Source organism: Terrapene carolina, unplaced genomic scaffold (assembly GCF_002925995.2).
Source record: "Terrapene carolina triunguis isolate 2854851 unplaced genomic scaffold, T_m_triunguis-2.0 Scaffold374, whole genome shotgun sequence".
Classification (NCBI taxonomy): domain Eukaryota; kingdom Metazoa; phylum Chordata; order Testudines; family Emydidae; genus Terrapene; species Terrapene triunguis.
In genome coordinates, this window is record NW_020664725.1 from 6,816,588 (window position 1) to 6,844,284 (window position 27,697).

Sequence of the window (27,697 nt, forward strand, 5' to 3'; positions counted from 1 at the left end):
GTGGTCAGTTTTTGTACCCAGGTGAAGACATGGGGATTTGGTGCAGAATTACAATTCTTGGTTAAGTATGCCGCTGTTATTTTTGCTGAATATAAATGAGAGGTTGTTACCTTTCTAGGTATAATAGTTATTTATATTATGGTATAGTCTAGAAGCCCCAACAAAGATTAGGGCCCTGTTGCGCTAGGTACTGTACATACACGTAGTGAGAGACAGTCCCTGCCCCAAAGGCAAATGGTAGGTGTGGAAAGAGGCTCGGAGATCCACGGACAAAGGGGTAGCACAGCGCAAGCACAAAGCAATAGCGCATTACAACTGCAACTCCTTGACACTAGTCTCCCACCAAAGTTCCCGGTCTCTGGCTATGTCCTTAATAGTCTGCAAGAGGAACTCACCCCACATGCCCCATATGATGAATGGCAACAGATATAGCAACAGATTTTTGGGGAGGGATAGCTCAGTGGTTTGAGCATTGGCCTCCTAAACCCAGGGTTGTGAGCTCAATCCTTGAGGGGGCCATTTAGGGGTCTGGGGCAAAAATCTGTCTGGGGATTGGTCCTGCTTTGAGCAGGGGTTGGACTAGATAAGATCCCTTCCAACCCTGATATTCTATGATTCTATATATTCATGAAAAGCTGCCCTCAAGTAACTTCAGAGTTCAAGACAGGATATTCAAACCCTCTTGACAGGTGAGAACCCTAGGCTCACCCTCTCTACTGCCCAATCCTATATTCCATGGCTTTAAGGATTGCAAATATCACCCCCTTTCTCCCCTCCGACACTGCAGGATCTGATTTATAGGTGAGGGACTAACCCACCTTCCCACCAACCAGTCTTTTTATTTTGTCCTCTCTGGTTTACATTGGGTACGACCTGAGACATCCAAAACATGAGGTTACGGCCATGCAGCAGACCGAAAAAAACCAAACAAACAAACAGGGAAGCCCCTAGCCAGACCTGCAACAGGGCTCAATAATGTTACATCAGATTGTGGCTGATGGCCTCTTCTCTTAGGGCCTCTTCTAGACTCCTTTAGGGCAAGGCAGGTCAGGATATGCTGTAAACCAAAATTATGGGACAGAGGAGCAAAATAGCAAGCCAAGGAGTGAGGAGGAAGAAGTGAAATGGGATGCTGAAGGGCAATCTGTGGCCTAAAAATAACAAAGAGAAATTGGAGATGGAAAAACCTATTGGGTCCCACCTTCTACTGCACACTTTCTGCCATTGTGGGATGGATTGTCCCCTATGGTATGTTCTCCAATTCTTTACCCAAATTCAGTCTTAAATGACTCAAACAAGGACTTTCTCCCTTTCCACTTGCGAGGCTATTCCTTCCCCTAAGAGATCATGGCATTGTTAGGAAGTTTTCGCTCATAGGCAGCCTAACATTTCCTTTTGCTCAATTTCATCTGAGTCCTCCTTAGCTTTTGGGCTCCCTCAGACCATCCTAAATGACCCCCCTCCCTTAGGGTCTCCCTATGGAAAGAGCAGGGTCTGTGTCTTCAAGACTACCTGCACTAGTGTTACTCACCCCTCCGGCTAAATGTCCTCTACAGTGAACATGATGCACACCCAAATCCAGCACAATGATTGGGGACTAGTGGGCTCGTGTGATAGGCTAATGCTCTTCCCTTTCAGTTCGTGGGTAATTGAGTATAACCCTTGTAAGAGAGGACAAGCACATTGGGATGTAGTGTAGAATGGAAATGATCGCCATGACCTTGCAGGCCTCTCTCATGCCAGCTCTCCCCCATTATCTATTTTAAACTGTCGAGAAGCACAGGAGGCAGGGTCCTCTTGGATGAAAAAGTCCAGTGCCAGCCAGACTGTGGTTCGGGACCTGGTGAAATGTGGCCCATGTGCTGGAGAAAATGCAAATACTTTTGTTGATGCTCATGCGCCCTGTTCACCTGCTTTAACATTAATTCAACAGCGGGGCACCATAAGCCCATGATGCCACTTGAAGCCTTTGGTATGCTGTAGAGATTGTGACCCAGGGGCATCGTACAGTGATGGGCAATAGATATAGAATACCACCATGTGCTGCTTCTACAACATACCTGGTCTCTAAAGCACTGTGCAAACAACAGGTCAACCCTAACAACACCCCTCCCGATTTTACAGCTAGGGAAACTGAGGCACAACAAGGTTAAAGTGACATGCTCATGGTCACACAGCAAGCCAGGGCAGAGCTGGGGATGGAACTCTGGAGTCCGGACACCCACTGCCTGCTTTAACCACCCTCCCACTTAGCTACCAATGAGAGCTGTATGATAAACTCCTTTGAGCACCAGTGAGGTGATGGATCTCCAAGAACTTGCTGCAAGAGGCAGTCTATGGTTATAGAAACTATTTTATTGCCCATGTGCCTCATACGAGTCAGTTCCTTTCCTCCACAGAGTAGCCCGGCCACGAATCAATGGTAGAGATCCTCTGGTGAAGCTGAGATCAGGGACAGTCTCACATTCCAAACAGCACCCAGCCTTCATGCTAAAGAAGCTGCTGCTCGTCTGTGGTGCGGTGCCTGCATCATAACCCTGGGACCCTTAACAATCCCCACTTACAAGACAACATGGGGTGGGGGAGCCATTGCCCCATAATCTTCAATTTTCTCTGCACAGGCAGATGACTTGGGGATGGATGTGGTGCCCTCCAGTTCTGTTTCACCCCAGATCCCTCTCCTCAGCCTGGACAATGAGGGATCTTGAAACAAGATGATCTTGGAGTTGCGATGGTGTGAGGCACCTTCCCCTGCCCCTAAGGCAAGGCAGGAGCTTTCCGCTAGTTACCCATCACTCCGGAGTTCCCACAGATTTGTATGGACAGCACCAAAGGCAGGAACTCCCCCTGGGGATGTCTTCTTGTCTCCATCTCATCTTTCCGGGGAGGAACAGGGGTGGGATGAGGATTTCTCCATGCACAGACATCCGCCCTGAACGGGAGAAGGTCAGGCAGGAATCTCAGCACCGTCAGCCTTCGTTCAATGAGGAGCTAAGTAGTGAATTCATTTACTAGGGATAAGAGCTAATCCTTCTTCTCTTTGCCTTATATGGCATGCGAGTCGATGGGAGTTCAGATGATGGGATGTCCTGGGGTCATGTCTCTGCACATCAGTGCCAGGGCCCGAAGGCCTCGAACCAACCCTGATGTGCCACCGACCATTCTGGGTCAGGACTACTCAGATTCAAGAGACATGCAGGGCATGAAATTACATCCAAGTAGGATTTGTGGCTGGCCTGGCCTCACTTAGCAGCCTGCTTGCCCCAAGAGGGATCAGATGCTTTCCCGCCATGAGCTCCTTGCTCTCCATCACGTGAGCTATGAAATGGACACTAATGTTACACACAAACATCTCCATCTGCTCACACTGGGCATAGTCAGTCACCCCGCCAACAAGGAGAAGCCTGAAAGAAGCCTCACGTCGGACCGGCTGGGGTAGTTAATTAAGAAACTTCCAGCCCTGTCCAGCAAACACTGAGTGCCAGTCACCTGATGCCTATGAATTCTTTTCTCTGCTGCCCATTCTTCTTTGCTGCTGGCAACAGCAGCCCTGGTTAATGTGGGGAAATGCTTGCTGTCTCGAGGCTGTTAGAGACAGATGAAGTTACAGTTGTTGTTTTGGGATCATCACTGGAGTTATTAAGTATCAAAAACTCCAGCAGAACGTCTGAGAGGCGGTAAACCAAGTGCCTGAAAGAGACAGAGGAGAAAACATAGGCTTGTCAATGCAAAGAGACAGAAGTCTGACATGTCTGCTAATAGAGGGAAGTCTGCACTCACACAAGCAGGGTGTGCACCTGTGTACAAGGCAGCCATTAGAGGCCAAATTCACTGCCGAGCCCCAGGCTGGGGTGCGGGAGGGGGGGGAAATCCCACACACTAGAAGAGGAGGAGGAAATGCTTCAATGGGTGGGTGATTTTTTTCCCCGAACATTGGTTGCCTGATGCTGCTGAGAAGTTTGGAAGGTTAGAATCAGTCCCAGGAAGAAGGATTAGTACACAGAATGCAACGGAGGGGGTCAGAGATGCATAATATATTTTTACATAATGCTCAGTGGCGTGCCATCTGTGTATGCAACACATCCACTGCATGCCCACAAAAGCCCTGAATATGACTTCCTGACCGGCTCTGCCCATGGGGACGATTTTGATTCTGATCGAGCTATAAAGTATAAAGAGCAGTGTAACTGTGGCAACATAGCCAGCGGTAGCAGAGGTATTCTGAGCCATCCAGAGTGCAAACCTGCCAGAAACTGGTGGGTATGTACCCAGCACTGCTCAGCCATGCCTCCGCTACTATGATCCGTGCTACTGTGGCCACACGATTGTTTATATTCATGCTAGCTTGATGAGAGCTAGTGTGAGCATGTGTACACAAGCAGCGGAAATCACACCTGTAGTGTAGACACAGCCAAACTTAAAGCCTTTCCAAACAATGGGACAACCCCGGATTGGATCTGGCTTCGTCTCCTGCCGCACTATTTGTATCAATGAAATCAGCAGATCGGCTGAGATAATTCATAGCATGTTTAGGTTGATATTTTCTAATTGTCGCCTCAGGAGATGAATTTTTGCAGTGAGCCCCCTTGGTCTGAAAGAGTCTACTCATTCCACTGAGATTTTTCATCATTGGAAACTTTCTAACCAGTGGGGTTTTTCAAGAGAGTCCACCGTGCGATGCACTACTTGGTTATTGCATAGCAATGACTGTGGCTTATGGAGGCTAAGAAGGCCCCGTTGTCAAGGATACCTGTTTATGATGGGTTGCCGTAGTGACTCAAGGACCAGGTTCCAGCTCAGTCGACATCTGCTTGTCCCAAGGATTTCCAGAATTAAGTCTGTTAACATCAGAGAGACACTTTGTCTTTAAAAACCCATGTCTACATTACAATACAGGGCACATTGCACTTGTTCAGGAACTCAATGGATGTTAAAGAGCTTTTCTATCTGATTAGATGTCCCAAAAAGTAATGCTCCCCCTGCCCCCACTTGGAGAAATACCAGGAAAACACACATCTTAAAGCCCAATCTTAATACCAGACATAACGTACAGCTCTAGAACCAAATGTAGAAGAGAGCTTCCGGACCAAAGAGACAACCTCCGGCTAATTATAATAAACAGCAGATGGAAAAGAATCTTAATATGCTTTACAAATTATCCACAGATGGATTACTTCACCCACTTCTGAAATGCAGCCACCTCTGGGGTGGACCACACAGCAGCTGTTTTAAAACAGAGGGAAATGTAAATGAACACCATCTGGCCAGCATATCAGGGCTAATGATTGTAGTCGTGTGGAAAAGCGCCCCAATTTTTTTTAAATGATAGCAGAAAGAATTCTGTTTTATACCTCCTCTGAAAGATAGTACCTTCAGCGGAACAGCACCTTCTTGCTGTGCTGGGGCGCTGGCTCCCTACTGAGTGGCTCTGAAGGAAGAGCATCACCTACTGAGTGGCCAGTACTAAAGGCGGGAGATGAGGAGGCCTGTATTTAGAAGTCACCAAATGGCAGGCCCTCTCTCCCTCAGAGCCCTGGACTTTGCTGAGACAACTGTGTGAATTATCTCAAGTAACTCTGGGGCAGCACGGTGGCTGTTCACTTGGAAGTAGTGGGAGTCTTATTGATGGGTCATTTAACTCCTGAGGTGATGTGAATTTGCCAGGTCTTGGATCTTGCCGCGGCTGAAAATGGTGTCAAAACTGCACAGAGTTTAGAGAGCGAGAATTGCTATTTTCCAAAGTGTTTCACACTAAACACACCAAAGGGGGGCAAAGAAGGGACGGCTTCAAGTCCATGCCTCTGATATCACGTGTGGGTAAACACAAGCAGGCTCTCTCATGCTCTGAAACCAGATCTCTAGAGGTGACAATGCAATGCGTTCACTTGTGGGGCTCCCCAGCTCTCTGCCTTGCCCTGTTCTCAGGGGTGGCCAATGAGCCTATGACAAACTCCCGTTCGTTTGCAGTGCTCACAGCCCATGGTGCTCAGCACCTGCGGCACATTAAGCACTGGTTCCAGGTGTCACTATCGCACCTGCGCGGTGGAATGGATTTCAGAGCCTGATCCCTAAAGAGCCAAGGCCCGTTAGCCAGATACCACAGCTAGAGGCCGTTGGGTGTTTATCGCGTGGCAAACTCACCAGGAAGGATTCCCATCAGGCTCTGCAAGGCCTGCTGTGCCGTCGCCTCCTTCTGCTCCTGCGTCCTGAAAGGTTTAGGCACCGCTGGTAAGACTCCCCCGGGCCATATGGATTCCTGCAGCAATCGGAGGTACTGGACCCAGCGCTGAGTGCAGGTCAGGTTAGTCACCTGCACTTCCAGCCATCTGCAGGCAGACAGGGGGAGAGAGAGAGAGAAAGGTGAAAGATGGCTACAGTGGGAATTAGCTCGTGAGCCTCCCCGCTGATCTGGGTCTCCTGGAGAAGGGCTGATGGGCTTTATAAAACGCTACCCCCTTCACAGCAACGGCCCACAGGCTATCGCAGCCACTTCACAGCCATTAATTAACTGCTCCTCCTCACCCACCTGTGAGGCAGGTAGAGATGGATACCCCCATTCTACAGATGGGAAAACGCAGGCACAGAGCACAAGGGCCAGATTAGGGACGCTCTTGCTTCCACTGCGGAGGAGTTACTCACATGATGTCAATAGAGCTACTCATGGAACTGGCCCCCGATGGGACCCTGGCCTGTGCTATACAGGTCAGACTAGCCCTTGAAGCCTGTGGATTGCTCTAGCTCTTAACGAATGGCTTGAGGGCAGATTATGGCACAGATGGGAGTAGAGCCCAGGGCTCCTTGCTCCACGTCTGGTGCCTTATCGCCAAGAGCATCTTTAACGCTTTTGGTTTCAGAATCAACCCAGCTCAGAGACCCCACCCCTCAGCCAAAGCCAAAAACAGGCATTCTTGATGCTTCACTGTAAAGAGAAGACGGCTCCCTGGAGATCTGGAAGCCCCCAAGCAGCAGCGTCCCCTAAGCTGTGGTAGCAGAGGGGAGTATGCTGTATTACCCGTTTTCCTCCCCTCCCTGATCCCATTGCCAGCACCGCCTGGCGAGGGAATCTGGTCTGGTGTTGAGTGCCTTCCTCGTCCTGTCCCACTGCTAGTAGAGAAAGTCAACGCAGGACCCCATGTGGTGCTTTGCCATTGCTTGTGCCAAAAGCCAGCCCCCATTTGGGTTGGGGGAGAGTGAGTAAAGGCTAAGGGGAGATGCTTGGGAATAGAAGGGGCTGGAGGACTCTAAGGAGACAACTGAAGGTCTTTAGTAATGCTGGTTCTTAAGACCAAAGCTATAACTTCCTAGGGCAGGGAGGTGAAGCTGTCCTTGTGTTTTGTACTCATCTCCTTTGCCGGCTTTCCCTCCCCTCCTCTTCAGTTCTGCTCCTCTCCATCACTGGAGGGCAGTGAAATCATTGCAACTTGCATCCAAAAATCTATGCCGTACATCTATTAAAAGGAAAGTTATGTACCCTCCAAAAAAACTTCGCACTGGACCTCCTGCTGGGACAGGACTGTGCCCTTTATATGGTAACAACCTGCAAATCCTGAGGCTACAGCCCCGGGAATATCATTCCGGATAGGAGCCGGGAGGCATGTGCAGCCAGTGCAGGAAAGGTTCATTGACACCACCCATGCTGGCCAGAAAATGTTACTAAATCAAGTTTGGATCCCCAGACTCCAAGACATTACAGCACTCTCCCAAGAACCAGAAAAATGCCTCTGCAGTCAGCCAGCCATCAGCTTCGGAGCTCTCCCTGCCCGCAAAAATCAGCCATGCAGGGTGGAACCCTTTAGGTCTCCTGGGGAAGCATGATCTTAATCCTGATGCTGCTCATGTCAATGCCAAGACTCCCACTGGTTTCAGCAGAACCAGGACGCAGTGAAAAGACCAGTGCAATACCGCCAGCTGTGGGAAACTTGCAGCCCCTCTCTCCTCAGTCTGTGCCAGCAGAGGGCTCTACAGGAAACAGTGGAGTGTTGACTATGGGGAAAGCTTGCAATTTCTCCAGGCCTTCCGTTTCCCACCTCCTATGGTCCTAGAGTCTGGGATTCAGCCCGAGCCTGGAAGTCTACACAGCAATGAAACAGCCCAGCAGCCCAAGCCTTGCAAGCCCGAGCTGGCTGGCATGGGAAGCCGTGGGTGTCTAGTTGCTGTGTAGACATACCCACAGAGTCCCAGCAGATAGCAGCCCACGAGCAGCGTCGGGAGACCTGTCCCATTTGGCAGCCTGTGCTGGAGTTCGTAATTCCATCATCACTATGCTCCAGTGGCTTGTAGTACATCCAAGAGCCGGGCCCTGCCAAGACAAACTTTATTTAACCTGCGCTCTGCCAGACTGTCTGCATTCTTCTCAGCCTGGGCATGCTGGCCAAGGGCTTCTTTCCCGGCTTCCAAACGCAAGTGGACAGAACAAGAGCGGCACTAAGAATAGAAACACCCGAAGGTAACTGAGGGAGAAAACTCTGGGTAGTACCAATGGTTGTCAAGGGGCAGGGCTACAGTGATATCATTCCTCATGTGCCCCTGCCTTATGCCCTAAGGAATACATCTCCCTACCAACCGGCTTCCAGGCACCCACGTGCACAGGTATACATATGCGCACATGCTACGAATAAAAGTAAAGAAGACAAGAAAATAAAACCAGTCTTGGTTCCGCAGGGCTGTAAGGTCTTTGTAATCCCGCTCAAAACAGCCTTGTTCCTGGCACTCCTCTGGGGCAGCTGGATGGTTATCCCAGAGACTTGGGGCAGCTGGGGAAAAGATACCATCAGCCGTGCTTCTGTGCGTATTGCCACAGTGCCCTGTGATTCCAACCAGGATCAGAGCCTTCTTATGCTATCCGAGCACGCCCTTGGGATCAATAGGCTAGTTTGCACCAGCCTTAGAGAGCAAGGTAACAAGAGCATCGTCTAGGGCAACAGCACCGTTTGAAAGTGCGTTGGCTTAAACCCAACTTTGCCCCCAGTATCAGCACACTTTAACATCTTTAAAAACTTGCTAGCCATGCTTAGTTGGTAATGGTACACTGTAGGGTCAACCACAACCAACACACACGGTTTTCAAGGCGTGGAACTGCGCCTACTTTAGGGGCAATGCCATGCTTAAAATCAAGTTAATTAATAGATTTCCAGTGTCGCAGAACTTCGGGGATGTCGGGTTAAAGCTCAGGATTCAGGCCAAGGATCTTTCCGGGGATGTTAGATCAAATTCTTCATTTGGATTAATCTCCACTACATTCAATAACTTTTATGTGCTTGCTTCCTACAAAGAGCAAACATGTTTCTTGGCTGGAACGTCACCGAAAGGGAAATTTTAAAGCAAATGTTGCAGAAAGTTAATTTTGAATGTGGGATCGTCAGTATCAGCAGCATAAGCCTGACTCTGAAGACTTACTCTCATCCAGTTAGGGGACAGGATGTGCAAATGGTTACAGGCCATAGATCTTGTGATTATAAAGCCCAGGATGGGGAGGGGGTTATTTTGTACACGCTTTGATTTTCTATTTTCAGTCTAGCTCCATGCTTCCCAAATTGGGGACTGGGTGCAGGAACAGAGGAGAGGGCTGATCCAGATTCGCTCCCCGTGTGCTCCTGCTGCAGTGGGCAAAGCAGCAGATAGCTCTTCAAAAGGTGCCCAAGTTTCCACCCTGTTCCTAAGGCAGCCCCTAATGCAGCCAGTTTCAGGAGCAGCTCATATGGGTAGGGATGCAGCCTGCTGTCCCAGTTGTGCTCAGCTGCACGAGCACACATGTCCTGGCTCCTTTCGATCCCCAATGGGCTCCACTGTTCCAAACAATCTGTCGGCTCCGGTGGGCTGGGGACTAGAAAGATGGGGAAGCCCCACAGAGGGAGAACTGAAAAGAATCAACATTAGAAAGCGAGATGAGAAAAAGAAAGAAAGGAGACACACAGGTTGAGGAGAAAAAGAAAATGAAGGGACAATTGTGGCACAGCCAATGGGGGCTCCCTTCTACCATCCCATTCAAGGGTGGATCTACCAAAAAAAGGCTAGGAAGGTAGGAATTGCTAGACAAAATTGGACATGGGTTCCATCTAACCCAGCGCATTCCTTCCCTGAGAGTGGCTGTCATGGGATAAGAGGGAAGTTGCTCTCATGGATCAGTAACTGGTTAAAAGATAGGAAACAAAAGGTAGGAATAAATGGTCAGTTTTCAGAATGGAGAGAGGTAAATAGTGGTGTCCCCCAAGGATCTGTACTGGGCCCAGTCCTATTCAACATATTCATAAATGATCTGGAAAAAGGGGGAAACAGTGAGGTGGCAAAATTTGCAGATGATACAAAACTACTCAAGATAGTTAAGTCCCAAGCAGACTGCGAAGAGCTATAAAAGGATCTCACAAAACTAGGTGACTGATCGACAAAACGGCACATGAAATTCAATGTTGATAAATGCAAAGTAATGCACATTGGAAAACATAATCCCAATTATACATATAAAATGATGGGGTCTAAATTAGCGGTTACCACTCAAGAAAGAGATCTTGGAGCCATTGTGGATAGTTCTCTGAAAACATCCACTCAATGTGCAGCGGCAGTCAAAAAAGAGAACAGAATGTTGGGAATCATTAGGAAAGGGATAGATAATAAGACAGAAAATATCATATTGCCTCTATATAAATCCATGGTACGCTCACAACTTGAACACTGTGTGCAGATCTGGTTGCCTCATCTCAAAAAAGATATATTGGAATTGGAAAAGGTACAGAAAAGGGCAACAAAAATGATTAGTGGTATGGAACAGCTTCTGTATGAAGAGAGATTAATAATACAGACTTTTCACCTTGGAAAAGAGATGACTAAGAGGGTATATGATAGAGGTCTATAAAATGATGACTAGTGTGGAGAAAGTAAATAAGGAAGTGTTATTTACTCCTTCTCATAATATAAGAACTAGGGGTCACCAAATGATATTAAACAAAAGGAAGTATTTCTTCACACAATGCACAGTCAACCTGTGGAACTCATTGCCAGAGGATGTTGTGAAGGCCAAGAGTAGAACATGGTTTAAAAAAGAACTAGATAAGTTCATGAAGGATAGGTCTATTAATGGCTATTAGCCAAGATAGGCAGGGATTGTGTCCCTAGCCTCTGTTTGCCAGAAGCTGGGAATGGGCGACAGGCGATGGATCACTTGATGATTATCTGTTCTGTTCATTCCCTCTGGGGCACCTGGCATTGGCCACTGTCGGAAGACAGGACACTGGGCTAGATGGACCTTTGGTCTGACCCAGTATGGCTGTTCTTATGGGCAGACAGGAGCAATATCTTAGATCATTAAAGGTTCATGAGCAAAAATGCCTCTGCTTTAGCCATTTTATTTGCTGCATGAGGCAGGTTGGATCAATTAATGGAAAACCCCAGATGACTCAAACCCAAACTGCTGTGGCAAGCTGACATTACCATCAAGCAGACCTACTGCGCTAAAATCCAGTACTCAGAGATACACCAAGGCCACACACTAATTAAGGGTTAATATTTCTCATGCATGAACTTAAATGTGTAAAGCTGCCAATCTGGCACCTTTCACCAGCGCTAAATTCACAAGTAATTTTTTTGTGCTATTAAAGCACTAATATTTTGAGGTAGACACCCAGACGAGACACACACAGAGGAAATCAGGTAGAAATAAACCCGCTGACAAACACAAATAGAGCTGGCTTTATTTTGGATGGCTGATAAGTTGCTATTTCCACTCCGGTATTTTACACAGAAATAGGGCCCCAAAAGAAATTAAAACAAACCCATCCCTGAACCATCTCCTTGTGTTGCAGAGGAGACCTGAAATAGACAGCAAGTGACCTCTGAGCATCAGACACCGAAAAGCTCTGAAAATGCCCAGTGTCAAGAGACAGAATGCAGAGGCAATGGGTCGTGGCCTCTTGTCTGGAGGCACATAACTTGCCCATGCTGTAAGGATCCTCTGTTTGAAATAGCTTCAGATGGAGGAATGAAGTGGCTGCTAAAAAAGAGCTGGTTTAATACCAGGGCTTAGGATGGAACTCCAAGGTCAACTGAAGGGGCCCCATCAAGACAGGATAAACATGAAAGCCCCATAGGTGGGGAACATGGGCTTGGGGATGAGCATATACAGTGGCCCTATTCCCCAGCAAAAGGCAATGGGTGCTGCTGAGACGGGAAGGTCTTGTGGTGAAGGCACCGCCCCGGGAGTCAGCAGACGGGGGTAAGTAGCTGTGTGTGGACTGAAATCTTGTTTGACTCTTGAATGCAAGATGGGCTGCCGTGCCTCGGAGGGAGTGTGGCTGACCATCCGCTGGATTCCTTGCAGATGGAAAAGGCTGAGTACGGTGAATCAGTCAAGCTTCCCTGCAGGCTCGAAGGGGAGTCACCCAGGCTTTGTCTACACACAGGAGTTGTGCCAGTTTAACTTAAACCTGTTTTTAAAACAATTTAGCTAACGCACTGCAAACCCTTGTGTGGACACACTTATTTTAATTTACAAGTGGCTTAAACTTGTTCCTAATGGAGGTAAACTAAACTGAAGTAAGCCTGGTTTAAACCGAAATACGAGTGCCCGTGCCGTTTTTTGCACCAAGTTAGCTAAATCAGTTCAATATCCCTTAAGGTAAACCATTGAAGCCCCTCACCTAGACAAGCCCTGAGGCCACAATCTCCAGCAGGATTCAAACCCATGTTTGCAAAAGGTGAAAGAAGAGTGTATTAATCCCAGAGCAGCATCTTGCCCCCTCCTCCCACGATCAGTGACTGAACAGCTGCTCAGGAACAGAGACTTGAATTCCTTGAGACCAATTAATGCACCTCCCAGGCAACAGGAAGGTAAAAAGCAAGGCACACAAGACCAAGGCCATTACACAAAGTAAAACTATTTCCCAATGCTTATTTCCCTCCCCCTACAGTTCCTCATATCTCCTTGTCAATTGCTGGAAATGGGCCATTTTCATTACCACTACAAACAGTTCTTTTTCTCTCCTGCTGATAATAGCTCACCTTAACTGATCACTCTCCTTACAGTGTGTATGGTAACACCCATTGTTTCATGTTCTCTGTGTATATATATATATATATCTTCCTACTGTATTTTCCACTACATGCATCCGATGAAGTGGGCTGTAGTCCACAAAAGCTTATGCTCAAATAAATTTGTTAGTCTCTAAGGTGCCACAAGTACTTCTGTCACAAGACCAAGGTAGTACAATATGCCGAAGAGAATGGTGACACATGGAGACGCACGAGGAGAGATGCAAATATATCCATGCCACCTGGCAAAAGGTTCTGAGAATTCTGTAGGAACAAAAACAGCTCATCTGCAGGGCCAGGATGGAATCCTTGTCCCATGTACAGCATCACTGCAAGAGCCCTTAGGTGTTCAACATTAACACTCTACAACAGCTTGAGACAGGAAGTGAGGGAATACTACCTCCATCTGAAACTCCAGAGGGAAACGAGAGTGCCTTGTTACTCCAAACTCAGCATGACAAATGTATTGCCAGGGTTATTTTGACTAGGCAAAAAATTAATTCTTTGCATCGGTCTTCACAGTTGAGGATGTGAGGGAGATTCCCAAACCTGAGCCATTTTTTTAGGTGACAAATCTGAGGAACTGTCCCAGATTGAGGTGTCATTAGAGGAGGTTTTGGAACAAACTGATAAACTAAACAGTAATAAGTCACCAGGACCAGATGGTATTCACCCAAGAGTTCTGAAGGAACTAAAATGGGAAACTGCAGGACTACTAACTGTAGTCTGTAACCTATCATTTAAATCAGCTTCTGTACCAAATGACTGGAGGATAGCTAATGTGATGCCAATTTTTAAAAAGGGCTCCAGAGGTGACCCTGGCAATTACAGACCTGTAAGCCTGACTTCAGTACCTGGCAAACTGGTTGAAACTATAGTAAAGAACGAAATTGTCAGACACATAGATGAACATAATTTGTTGGGGACTAGTCAACATGGTTTTTGTAAAGGGAAATCATACCCCACCAATCTACTAGAATTCTTTGAAGGGGTCAACAAGCATGTGCACAAGGGGATCCAGTGGATATAGTGTATTTAGATTTCAGAAAGCTTTTGACAAGGTCCCTCACCAAAGGCTCTTAAGCAAAGTAAGCAGTCATGGGATAAGAGGGAAGGTTCTCTCATGGATTGGTAACTGGTTAAAAGATAGGAAACAAAGGGTAGGAATAAATGGTCAGTTTTCAGAAAGGAGAGAAGTAAATAGTGGTGTCCCGCAGGGGTCTGTATTGGGCCCAGTCCTATTTAACATATTCATAAATAATCTGGGAAAAGGGGTAAACAGGGAGGTGGCAAAATTTGCAGATGATACAAAACTACTCAAGATAGTTAAGTCTCAGGAAGACTGCGAAGAGCTACAAAAGGATCTCTCAAAACTGGGTGACTGGACAACAAAATGGCAGATGAAATTCAATGTTGATAAATGCAAAGTAATGCACATTGGAAAACATAATCTCAACTACACATATAAAATTATGGGATCTAAATTAGCTGTTACCACTCAAGAAAGAGATCTTGGAGTCATTGTGGAGAGTTCTCTGAAAACAATGACTCAATGTGCAGCGGTAGTCAAAAAAGAGAACAGAATGTTGGGAATAATTAAAAAAGAGATAAATAATAAAACAGAAAATATCATATTACTGCTATATAAATCCATGGTACGCCCACATCTTGGATACTGCGTGCAGATGTGGTCGCCCCATCTCAAAAAAGATATATTGGAATTGGAAAAGGTTCAGACAAGGGCAACAAAAATAATTAGGGGTATGGAATGGCTGCCATATGAGGAGAGATTAATAAGACTGTGACTTTTCAGCTTGGAAAAGAGATGACTAAGGGGGATATGACAGAGGTCTATGAAATCATGACTGGTGTGGAGTAAGTAAATACGGAAGTTTTATTTATGCCTTCTCATAACACAAGAACTAGGGGCCACCAAATGAAATTAATAGGCAGCAGGTTTAAAACAAACAAAAGGAAGTATTTTTTCACACAATGCACAGTCAACCTGTGGAACTCCTTGCCAGAGGATGTTGTGAAGGCCAAGACTATAAGAGGATTAAAAAAGAACTAGATAAGTTCATGGAAGATAGGTCCATCAATGGCTATTAGCCAGGATGGGCAGGGATGGTGTCCCTAGCTTCTGTTTGCCAGAAGCTGGGAATGGGCAACAGGGGATGGATCGCTTGATGATTACCTGTTCTGTTCATTCCCTCTGGGGCACCTGGCATTGGTTGGAAGACAGGATACTGGGCTAGATGGACCTTTGGTCTGACCCAATATGGCTGTTCTTATGGTCTTAGACCTGTCTCATGTTTTATCTAGCATCCTCTCTTTCTTTGTAGCACTAAGTATGTAGATTCCCTTTTTAAAAATATACACACTCCTCCTCAGTAAGAGAGAGGCACCTGGACAATTCTATTCTATTTCTTACACCAGTGCACTACCGCTGGGTCTCAGTACCTACAACAGTATTCTTCATCTATATGCTCCAGGTTATTTAAATCCAGGTGCCACGCCATGACAGCGAGGGACATATGACCTTGATTGATCACACCTGTGCCTCATGGGTACCCTAACAGCCCTCACTAACCCCCCAAAATCCTGCCTGAGCTTGCCCTAGCTCAAAGAAAAGCCTCAGAAGGCCTCTTTGGAGAAGAGACTTCCTTTGTTGACCCAATTTCCTAGTCAGGAGGGGACACCTGTGTCTACATACTTCACCATAGTATATGTGAGCGTCTCCCAACCATTAAGACATTTACCCGGACACTTCACCCAAGGCCACAGAAGGCGGCTGTATTGAACTTGTCCATCTAGATAAGCATCTTATGATAGTATTATTGTTATTTGTATTACCATAGCCCCTAGGATCTGAGCATCTCACAATCTTTAACATGTTAATCCTAACATCAGCCCTGTGAGGCTGGGCAGGGCTGTTACTCCCATTTCACAGGTGGGGAACTGAGACACAGAGAGAGATTAAGTGACTTGCCCAAGGTCATGCAGGAAGCCTGTGGAGGACAGGAAATTGATGCCAGGTCTCCCAAGTACTAGGCTAGTGCCATAAGCACTGGACAATCCTTCCTCTCTCAATGTCTATCTCCTAAATGCCAGTCCAGTGCCTTAAACCACAAGCCCATCCTTAACTCAAGGTATCCAAATGGAACAATGGCCCAAAACATAAGCACAAAGCTGCAGACCGTTGTAGCATTCATGACTTTGCAGATTTTTTTTAATGAGAATTTTTGGTTTGTGTGTGTTTGGGGAGGTGGGGGGAGGGGTAATCCTGCCTTGCTGCTCTCTGGGGTGCATTCCTCCAGGGCTCTGGATCCTTCCCCAGGAATAAGTTCACTCACAATAAAAATGATTTTTTTAAAAATGACTAAAGTCACCAAAGCTGCAACTGAATCACTCCCAAAGCCACTGGGGGCGGGAGTGGGGGAAAGAAATGAGGATCCATAGCCAAGGAAACAATTGCTTCAGGAACAGTTAGAGGAATGGAAAATAAAGAAGGAAGATATTCCACACACCCCCTCCCGCCAGCCTCCACTTTCAGCACCTGCTGATGCTGCAATCACCAGAATTTATGTGTTTGCTTCTCCCTCATGCTGTCAAAAGAAACGCACGGAGCTCAGAGCTGGAAAACTTGGATCCGACGCCTGCAGAGCAAACCAGCCTTCGTCCAGTTTGCTGAATTGTTTGCAGAGGACAGACAGAAAAAAAGAGCCCTCCATAAATCAAAGAACATGAAGCACCCTGAGCCCTTTTAAAGAGCTGGCCAAGAATAGAGGAAAAGAAGTAAACCATCTCCTTGAATTACTGGAAACGTTCGTCTCTCGCTGCCCCGTAAAAAGTTTACAGTGGTTTAAACTGCGAACAATGTGTTCCGTACCCCCAGCCCGAGGACAATATGATGAAGTGTTTGTTCAGCAGCGCAGCAGCCTCCATCCTTCAGGGCTCAGCGCTTTCCTGATGAACAGACTGTCTTGCCAATTTCACACCTGCTAAGCCCACAGCGCACACGCCGCTCTCCCTCGTGCCGTGGTGCAAACCTGGAGCAGCTCCGCTGAAGGCGGCAGAGTAGAGCTATGCCCAGAGTGAATCGAGCCTTGTGAGTTTATCCAAATACAGCAGTGTCCTTTACACCAAGTGAGTCAGAATGGTAAGGCTTTACACACACTGGTAATGAGAATTTCTTTCCCCCCTCTGACCCCACCAGGAGCAGCCTTTGATCACAGGTTTGAGACATTGGGGGCAGTATGTGTATGAGGGGGCAATACTGCCCCGCTGCTCTCTGGGGTGCACCCGATATGCAGCCAGAAGGATTCATTCCTCTAGGGCTCTCAATCTTTCCCCAGGAATAAAAGCACGAAAGCTGCAACTGAATCACTCCCCAAGACACGGGAGGCGGGAGAAGGGGAAAGAAACCCGAGGATAAAAAAAAGGCCCAGGCCCTTCATTTTTAATGACATCAGAAAGTTCCCCTGCTTTCGATAAGGTCTTCATCAAGTGTTTATTGAGCCAATGAAGCTCTTAACAGCGCCCCAGGGAGAGGCTGGTCTCTGTGAGCCATGGATTGCTTCATTAGCCCAGTTCAGAAATAAACTACAGAAAAGCACTGTTAACCCTTTGCAAGCCAGTAAAGAAAAAAAGAAATTAAATACTCTTTTCCACAAGAGAGAAACATTGTTCCTCCAAAACCCTTTTCTTCTCTATCTTCCCAAATGATAGCTGATCTCCCACCCCATGCAGAAGAGATAAATCAGCCCTTACTAAGGTGCTGACTCTTGAAGCGTCAAACCAAGGACAAAGGATATGGTTAAAACAATGCGGTAACTACTATCAAAGCACAGAGTTTGCTTGTTTCTAGCGGCTGAATTTGGAAGAACAGTTTCTGAAGGAAAAGTTGTTTGAGACGGAGACACAAAGAGTGGATCCAAAATTCCTGGGTTTTGGGGAGGACTGAATTATGTCAATATCCAATGTGATTTCTCTCTCTCTCTCTCTCTCTCACACACACACACACACACTCGTGTTGTCATACAGAGCTCATCCTGGGAAACAGAAATATGTACCTGGGCCAAATTGAGAGGGAAGATAGTGTAAGGTAGACTCCCTTACACACAGATTCCACCACAAGCCCCCAGTCTGCACAAAAGTCTAAGATCGTGTAATTTACAAGCCATACCAATGTAGCTGTGCCTGTGTTTCCGCCCCTGTGCAGATGCACTGTACCAGTGTGGCTGACCCCAGTTTCAAGCCAGTGCAAGCCCCATATTACATTGGCGCAGCACATCTGTACGGGTATAAGCAATCTAGACTCCTTCCAGACTTTCTCAGACTACTCTCTGAATTCAGAATCCTGGACTCATTGGGTTAATGTGCAAGAACAAGAGACTTGAGGCCCAGAACCCGGCCTCCATCCAGTCAGACGCAGGCACTTCGGCACCATTCATGGACAGCAAGTGATTTTACACGAGAGAGGGTTCAGTGATGGAGTTCCGCATCCAAATTCCTTGGAGTTTGGGCAGGAGGGAAAGGTTGGCGGGTTCTCAGTTTAGCTCAGGGGTCAGCAACCTTTCAGAAGTGGTATGCCGAGTCTTCATTTATTCACTCTGATTTAAGGTTTCGCGTGCCGGTAATACATTTTAATGTTTTTTAGAAGGTCTCTCTATAAGTCTATATATTATATAACTAAACTATTGTTGTATTGTAAAATAAACAAGGTTTTCAAAATGTTTAAGAAGCTTCGTTTAAAATTAAATTAAAATGCTGATCTTACGCTGCCGGCCTGCTCAGCCCGCTGCTGGTCTGGGGTTCTGTTCACCTAGGCCGGCAGTGGGCTGAGCGGGGCCTGCGGCTGGGACCCCAGCTGGCAAGGGTCCAGCAGCCAGAACCCCAGACCGGCAGCGGGCTGTGCAGGGCTGGTGGCCGGGACCCCACAGCCCACTGCCGCTCAGGGGTTCCATCCGCCTGCTCCTGCCAGCCGGGATGCCAGCTAGCAGACCCGCTCAGCCCGCTGCCGGTCTGGGGTCCCGGCCCTGCCCACATACAGTGGGTATCTACCTTCTCCCTGGTTCTGGCCCATTCTCTTCCTCTCTCTGCACTGAGCTGAGGGTGGAAGTGCACTGAGCACAGGGCTGGGGGTGAAGGGTCTGGCCAGGAGCTAGAATGAGGGAGGGGGCTCAGGGTTGGGGCAGGAGATTTGGGTGTGGGGCACTTACCTGGGCAGCTCCCATTTGGTGCAAGGGGTGCAGGTGGAAATGTGTGTGTGGGGGGGTGTGTGTGTGCAGGAGCTCCCGTTTGGTGCTCAGGGTGGGGGGTGCATGGGGTTTGGGGGCGCTGGGTATGTGAGGGGTGCAAGAGTCAGGGCAGAGGGCATGTGAGGGGGGTGCAGGTGTCAGGGCAGGGGGGGCGGGGTGGGTGGGGGGGTGCCAGAGTCAGGGCTGGGGTGGTGGTGGTGGGTGAAGGAGTCAAGCAGAGGGCTGGGTGTGTGTGAGGTGGGTACAGGGCTCAGGGCAGGGGCCTGGGGGATGTGCGAGGCTGTGGGGCTCAGGGCAGAGGGTTGGGTGTGTGTGGGGGTCAAGGCAGAGGGCTGGGTGTGTGTGTGGGGGGGTCAGGGCTCAGGTCAGAGGGCTGGGGCTGTGTGAGGGGGGTCAGGGCAGGGAGCTGGGTGTGTGTGGGGGCTCAGGGCAGAGGTCAGAGGGCTGGGTGTGTGTGAGGGGGGGTCGGGGGTCAGGGCAGAGGGCTGGGGATGTGTGAGGGGGCGGTCACGGCAGAGGGCTTCCCCCACTCCTGCGGCCCCCAGCTGGTTCACCCACTCGGGGCCCCATGGCGCACCGCACGAGCGCAACTAGCGCCCCCCGGCGAGAGAGTCCCCTCTGGCTGTGTCTGGAGGAGTCGCTCCGGGCGGCGCATGACCCCGCGGTATGCAAGCTCCTCGTCCCAGGGCTCTCTGGCCACCACCGATTCCCGCTCGCCCGCACCTGCTGTGCGCTCAGCGCTGCCGGGCCGCGGGGCTCTCCACTCCTCCCAGCAAGTACCGATCCATGGCCGCGGCCGGGCGCCTCCTCCCGGGGACGCTCAGCAGCCGGCGCTTACTGCTGCCGGGAGTCTGGACCAGGTCCGGCAGCGAACCCGCTCCCCCGGCGCACCGCCAATCCACCATGGCCAGCTATACCAAGGCAGCCCAGGTGAGCGGGCTCCTTGCTGAGTGAGGGAACGCGGGAGCCCAGGGGCAGGCCGCTGAGGCGGCTCCTCTCTGGGGCGGCGCAGGCTCTGCCCCTCATTGGCTGCGTGTCCTCGGGACTCGGGCAGGCAGCAGCGTGCCATTAAAAATCAGCTCGCGTGCCATCTTTGGCATGCGTGCCATAGGTTGCCGACACCTGGTTTAGCTCTTTGTGGAGAGGTGGCCACATCACAATGAAAACTCCAGCATCCTGATGATCAGATGGCCTCTGGGCTGTTATTGCAGAGCCCTTCCCAGAGGTTAAAGTCAATTGGAAATGTAGCTTGGCACCAACTAGGGTGTAAGGTTCACATGTTGGGACCGCTGCACGGCTTATTTGCTTTCTCTCCATGTTTTGTGGGACAGGAAGGAAGTGAAACAGTCACATTTCCCATTCAGAGCTATTCAAGACCAGCACAAAACCTCTCCCTGCCTTCTCGAATTCAATTTGACGGGATCTCAACACACTTTATGGAGCGAGAGACAAAACTAGGAGACAGGCCTCTGCGGAGCTGTCGTCTGGAGTCCTCCTCAGCACTCTCCCCTCCACGCGACACCGTCCTTCCACAAACAGGCTGCAGTAGCATCGATTGCTTATGTGGGCATGGATAAATGCCTCTAGCTCCTACCCGCTGCTGAACGGCCAGCGGGAGTAACCAAATCAGATTGTAACACCAGTCAACTGGGCTCTATTTGCATCCCTCCCAGCTGGGGAAGGATGGCGAGGGAGCTGTTTTCATGCTAAGTAGAATCATAGAAGATCAGGGTTGGAAGGGACCTCAGGAGGTCATCTAGTCCAACCCCCTGCTCAAAGCAGGACCAATCCCCAACTAAATCAAAAGAGTTATCACTGCTGAACTAGAGGTGAGAGCTTGGCTGTGATAACCAGCCATGCTCCCAGGAGCGGCAGCTGATTGGGAGGTAGTGTCCTGTTGGGTCCTCCCAAAGCAATTACAGAGCCAGCGCTGTCTTAGGGAGATGGTTGCTCTCAGAACAAGGAGGAGCCAATTGAATCTATTCAGGGCACCCAGCGCTGTGGCATCCTGGGGCCACGCACACGAGTTAGGAAGAGCAACGTGGGCACAAGTAGTTGTGCAGCTTTTGAAGCAGGGAAGTTCTTGCTTCTTTCATGGGGAAAGAGTGGCCAGTCGTGCTGCAGGTGTCCTCATTGTGAAAAGAATTGTGCAGTCACTTGGGTCGCTTGCGTTACATCCTAAAGGCAGCAAGACTCAGGTTCATCCCAGTCTCTGGTGGTGGGAAGAGATGCCATAGCCAGCAGCCTGCTACTGGCACTGCTCAGTGCCTCAGTCCCACCCGTTCCAACCTTGATCCAGGTTTCCCAGTGGCTTTGCTTTGCAGGAATGGCATCAGTCTGAATCAAGGCTTTCACCTGATGAGTTTTCATGGGTTTCAGCCACTAGCAATCAGCAGCATTCACCTTGCGGGGGTGGGAGTTACAGCTTGTTTTCTGACTCATGACAGTGTCTTGTCCCAGGCTGCAGAACAGAAGCAGGAAGAGAACCCAAGAGCCCGTGTTCCCAGTCTCCTCACCAGAAGGGAGGCAATTATAATAGAGGCAATGCCTTCCCCTAGCAGCTCTTGTGTGTGGTGCAAGGGAAGGGGGAAAAAATCACTCGCCCACCATCACACAGGCCTCTCTGCGGTGGGACACGGAAGCTATTCTGTGCCAGCAGAGCAAACATCATTGTTTTTTAGGTCAGGCAGTGACAAACGTCTCCAGTCGCTTCAACAGGGGGAGGAATGTTACTTACCCATCTAGCAATCTGGGCAGGACACAAGCCAGGACAAAACCCTCTAAAAATACCACAGGGTCTTAAATGGTCATAACAGGGAAGCACCTTGGTTTTGTGTCTCATCTGAGGAGGGCAGGCAGGGATCCTTGGGGAGGCCTACACTGCACTCTCCGCAGCTGGATATTCGCTTCCGCTCTCTTTCCCTGTGTTCCAGATGGCTCTGGCAGACAAGCTGCTGAATAACCTGCCTCAGGCCATCTGTTCCCAGCCTTCAAGGAGCTACAAAGTGCAGGTGCTCCAAGAATTTAGGCCCATCCAAAAAGCCTGGCAGTGTGAGCAAGCCGGTTTGCGCCGGGTGTTTGAGAGGGTCAGGCAATGCTGTGCATCTGTGGTCCTGTATAAAGTCAAGGGAAGCACGGAGGCTGCCAAGTGATTTGTTTTCACCAGCTGTGCTGGCAGAAAGAGCTAGCGAGAGAGACTGAAAAACAAAACAAACCCCCAAAGTTATGAGCTCCTTGAATCACACTCATATTTTCAGAGGTGCCCAGGATGGCTAGACTGACATCAACCCATTCCAGCCCCAGTTCCCAAAGCCAAGGGGGCAGGGAGAAGATATAGCAGCCCCTGTCAGCACACCAAGTCGAGAGAGCCCAAGCGGCTGTCCAAGGGACAGTCAGTCCCTAATCACCGCGGGAGATCATCACAGCTGCATGTCGTGTTCCCCACCGAACGAGGGGAGGATGATCAGCAAAGAGGCTTTGATATCAGAATAAGCGATGGGGTCCTTCCAATTGCAGCGGCTTGAAGTTTAATGGCTCTAGTTCTGCGGGCCACCTCACAGCTCTGGCCACTGGCCTCAACTCTTACCAGTGGCACCCTTTGCAGGTCCAGTCCTGAACCCACTCACAGCTCTGCTGATGCACCTCACTCCTGACCTGCAGCATTCTCCCCTGGGACAAGTTGGGGCTGGGATTTTCATTTCCAGCGGCATGCAGCAATCCTTTCCGGCCCTAATGGTTTGAGAGATCTCACACCTTATATCCACCTATGTCCCTAAGCCAGAAGAGCTATTATAATACTGTACTCAGGACGTTATGTAGCCATAGTGATGTCCGAGCTCTCAGTGGGTCATGTAAAAGGAGGCAGCATTTCTAGTGGTTAGAGCAGGAAACTGGGAAAGTCCCAAGGTTTTGGCACAAGACCACAGGCTGATCCCAAGTTGGCTCAAAACCAGTCTGGTGTCTGACTGAGAAGCTCAGACATGGCACAGTGAAGGACTGAGGCTGGGTCCTATCCCAGATGCAGAGAGATGGGTGTGGACAGTCACTGAGCCAACCCAGAACAGCCTGACTTGCTCACAAAAAGCCCTCGCATGGCCCCCGGTGTCAGAAGGCTCGATCACCAGCCCACACAGGAGAGGAGAAAGCCTCCCACTGAGCCAAGATACTGCAGCACTTCCTCTCCCAGGCTGTGGGTGCTGGACACAGCAGAGACCATCCAGCACTGCTCTCCTCTATCTAGATAGATTACTTACATTACCACCCCCCTCCATCACTACAGTATCTGAGTGCCTCTCCGTCTTTAATGTACCTACCCTCACAACCCCCCCGGGAGACAGCCCAGTGCTATTATCCCCATCGTACAGCTGGGCAGTTGTGGCTCAGAGAGGCTAAGTACCTTGCCCAAGGTCATGCAGGAAGTCTTGTCGGGGAGAGCAGGGAATTGAAGTCCCAGGTCAGTGCACTAACCACTGCCCCCTGTTGGTCACCAAGATGAGAAGAGGGAATGGGATGAGGAAGAGGCTCAAAGGAGATGAGATGGAGGATACAGCCCTCTCCTATCCCACCTCCTTTGGGCACTCTGTGAAACCCTCCCTTTATTTCAGGGTGCGACTGGCAGATATCTGTCACCCCAACAGCTCTGAGCAAGTTTCTCCCCTCCACCTGGTCCACACAGGGATGGTATCTGCACTAAGTCCTGTCTTCTGAGGGCTTGTCTTCCCTGCAGAGGTACTTGAGGGAAGTACCTCTGCAGGGAAAAAAATAAAACCGTGCGAATAAAACCCCTTCCCTCCAGCGCACTGGTGCTTTTCACTCATGTTGGCTGGCCTGAGGAAGGAGACAGGGCACAGTTCGAGTTAGCACAACTCAGCAGCTGCTACGGCCAGTGTTCTGCGCAGCTCTATTTCGCAGCGTGGCTGCTCACCCTCGTCAGCAGCCCATCCTGGCACAGGGTTGTTGTCCAGTAACACACATGGGCTGGTTTGCAGTGTCGATGGGCTCCCCTAACTGTGTAACCAGTTTGTCTTCCTCCCAGCTCCGTGAGTAGTGGGACATCCCAGGACGCACTGCCCCCCTGGGGCACTCGCTGTGGCTCTGTGCATGCACCCTTCAGGCTCTATCCCCTGCTGAGGCACTGTGGGATAGCCATCCAGATTTTCCCAGAATGCACCAGTACGGAGGGAGGTGTGGACATGCACGCTTGACAGGCACCTGGTTATGATGGGAACAAAGCTGCTGTGTGGATACAACTCCCTGGTGCTTTGCCTGGCCTATTTTAGTGGTGCATCCTCTCCTCCCCTCCCACCAGGTTTACCCACTCTCATGTGAACGGCTGCCTGGCCCCGTTCTCATTCGACCAGTACCGGGGTGCCGGCTTTCCCAATGCAGAGCCCCCGGGGGGAGGGCTAATTAAACCGGCCACCCAGCTGAGCTAAAAACCCAATCTGAGATGAGGCACGGAGGTGAAGCCTGATGGGGTAGACGGGCCAGGGAGGTGATGGCAATTTAATGGTTGTCTTGGCAACCAGGGGCCTCATTGTTCACGGTGACTTTACCTCAGTGGGGAGCGACCTCCATCGTGGTCAGCTCCAAGGCTGATCGGAGGGCCAGGAAGGGAATGGAACAGAGCCTGGGTGGGAATGGACAGCCCCAGGGCAAGGCCTCTGTGCAGGTTGGGGGGGGGGGGGATTCTCCTTCCCCCCCCCCCCGGCCACATATTCATCCCAGGCTGCAGGTATAATGAGCCCTCGGGCCATCATTTGAAAGGAGAATAATAAAAGCTGGAATAACCTGGAACCAGGCAGGGTCCCAAGACACTGCAGCTACCACTGGCGGCCCAGAGGAGCCCACCTCAGTGAGGAGGAAGAGCCATGTGAGGCAGGTAACGTGTGTGTTTGGGGGGGGGGTGACATTAAAGTTGCCCTAAGAGACCCTTGCCTAGAAAAAACAGATATCCAATAGATTCAGGAGATGGGGGGTGGAGGGGGGGCAGCAATGGAGTGCTAGAGCATAGGACGCTTTGTGACAGGGAGGGAGATTTCCCCAAAGCAAATTATTTTAAGGGCACTGCCAGGAAGAAAAACAACTGAAGGACAAAAGCTTCATCCTTGGTTGCATCCACTGTGACAGCTTCATGGCCATCTGCAGGGACAGAACTCAGGATCACCTGCTCCAGAGCCGCATGCCTTCACTGTCTGACCTAAGGCAGCGTTTTCATGAGCAGCACTAAAGGGCCGGGTTTTTAACCTCTCCGGGCCTCACACCATTGGAAGGGGATGTGGCCATGTGCACATACAGGCCTTCTAGCCAGCAGAGGGCAATGGTGACACACAGGTGGGGCCTGGTTCCCTGCACTTACACCCCACTGAGATCAGTAGGAGGAAGGGCAGAATTTGGCCCAGGGTGCATAACACAAGAAAGATCTTGGACTCAAAGCACGAGCCTCTACAGCTTGAGCTAAAGAGCCAGGCTTTGTGTCTGGGTACCCCTATCGCATCTCTGGATTAGTGAGGACACAGTAGTGGGTGTCACTAGCACTAAGCAGCAAGGGGCATGGTCAAGGGTGGCCCAACGGGGTAAAATTAGGAGTGATAAGGGGAGACTCAACCAGTGAACAGCAGGTGAGGTTTCTGGACATGGGGATGGAGGAATCATAGAATCATAGAATATCAAGGTTGGAAGGGACCTCAGGAGGTCATCTAGTCCAACCCCCTGCTCAAAGCAGGACCAATTCCCAACTAAATCATCCCAGCCAGGGCTTTGTCAAGCCGGGCCTTAAAAACCTCCAAAGAAGGAGACTCCACCACCTCCCTAGGTAACCCATTCCAGTGCTTCACCACCCTCCTAGTGAAAAAGTTTTTCCTAATATCCAACCTAGACCTCCCCCGCTGCAACTTGAGACCATTGCTCCTTGTTCTGTCATCTGCCACCACTCTGATTAGTTTCCCCTACAGGAAGCAGGATCCATCCCATTATTTGGGAGATTTAGCACTGAACAAAATGCTAGAGAATAGAGTATAAGGTATAATATGGACCTGGCCAAAGAGAATGGCTAAGATGGCTGACAGCAATAGGCTGGATTCTCTCTCTAACTTCCATGGGTGAAATAAGGAGATTTAAGGGTAGAACGGTGTTAGGTTAAACTTCTTCCAGCTCACAGGAGGGTAGAGACAGAGACACGACAGCATCATCAAAGCAGCGCTTCACCTGTTACCAGCCACACGCCCTCAGATTGTTCATCCACCCCCAAAGAACCACAGGCCTCATCTTGGTGCTACATCCAACAGCCCGGGTATCTCTAGCAGATCTGTCACTCCAAAGATCAGGGATCCAGGTGTGCGTGTGTCTCTCGCTCCAGCTCTTTATTTAATTCTGCTCCTATCTTCCTCACACAAACGTCTGACCCCACACACTGATTCAGCCCCTGCCCCTCCACCCATCCACATGGACAATTAAAGGCGAGGATGGTGACTTTAAATCACCGGTCACTCGTGATATCCCAGGCCACAGCAGAGCCAGAAAGCAGCAGGCCAGTGAGACAAGAGCAAGGCTATGATATATATACCTGAGCTGCATTAGGCAGAGAAGGGGGAGGGCACAGGCCTCAGTCGTAAGAAATGGGCAATGCTTCCCCTCCACCCCCGGGCTACTAACTCTCTAGATAGGTCTTGTTTAATACCCATTGGGGCCAGTAGGCATCGTACGCCTGGGTCAAGAGAATGTTTTTCTAGGCGAGTGTCGTGTGGCTCTTTTGAACCTGAAGCAGTGTAGTTCCAGGAATCCATTATATCAACAGGGAACTGGCCCAAATTACCAAGTTTGGACCCGAACTCCTGCAGAAGGTCTGCGGTGTTGGGATCTGGAGCCCCGTTAGTGTGAATCTAACCATCCCTTTGCTCAGTGTGTCCACACACCCCCATTCTCTTCTTATTCCATCCATTCTCAGCTGTCACCTCTATGTACCACCTAGCCTTGATCACCCCGGGGCATGCTCCCTCAGCGCCATCCCAGCTACAGCCCCTTTTAGTGACAAGAGCCCCTCAGCTGCACAGCTGCCAGGTCCTTCCAAATTTTAACGGTCCAGAGAGAATCGCAGGTTGGCTGGCAGCTCCCCCTTGTGCCCACAGTGAGAAATGCAAAGCCAGTGACCCCTCTTCACCCTGCCAAGGCGAGAGAGATGGCATCTAGAGAACAAACCTGAAGCCAAGAAACAAACCTATAACTGGGCAAACTCACTACTGGCTAGAAATTGTCACCCCCATCCAGGAAAATACAAGGGATAAATATTGCGACAGGATTACAGCACACACATGTGTGTGTGCATGTCCTGGGGGTTTCTCTCTTGCACTTTTCACTAGCAAAAAAAAAAAAGTTTTGTGCCAGTGCCCTCCATCTATCCATACAACAGGTACCACACA

The 27,697-nt window shown here is 49.6% G+C and overlaps 1 protein-coding gene across 1 annotated transcript in view; it reads right to left on the bottom strand.

The window, feature by feature from the left end:
* Positions 1-552: 552 nt before the first annotated feature.
* Positions 553-27,697, bottom strand: part of SNX19 (sorting nexin 19) — a 52,484-nt gene continuing 25,339 nt past the window's right edge. The window contains exons 9-11 of the mRNA XM_024198720.2: positions 6,142-6,326; positions 4,751-4,838; positions 553-3,690 (exon numbers count right to left, since the gene is read on the bottom strand). Coding sequence (XP_024054488.2) covers positions 3,555-3,690; positions 4,751-4,838; positions 6,142-6,326 — 409 coding nt within the window. The 3' untranslated portion in view covers positions 553-3,554. The remainder of the gene's footprint in view (positions 3,691-4,750; positions 4,839-6,141; positions 6,327-27,697) is intronic.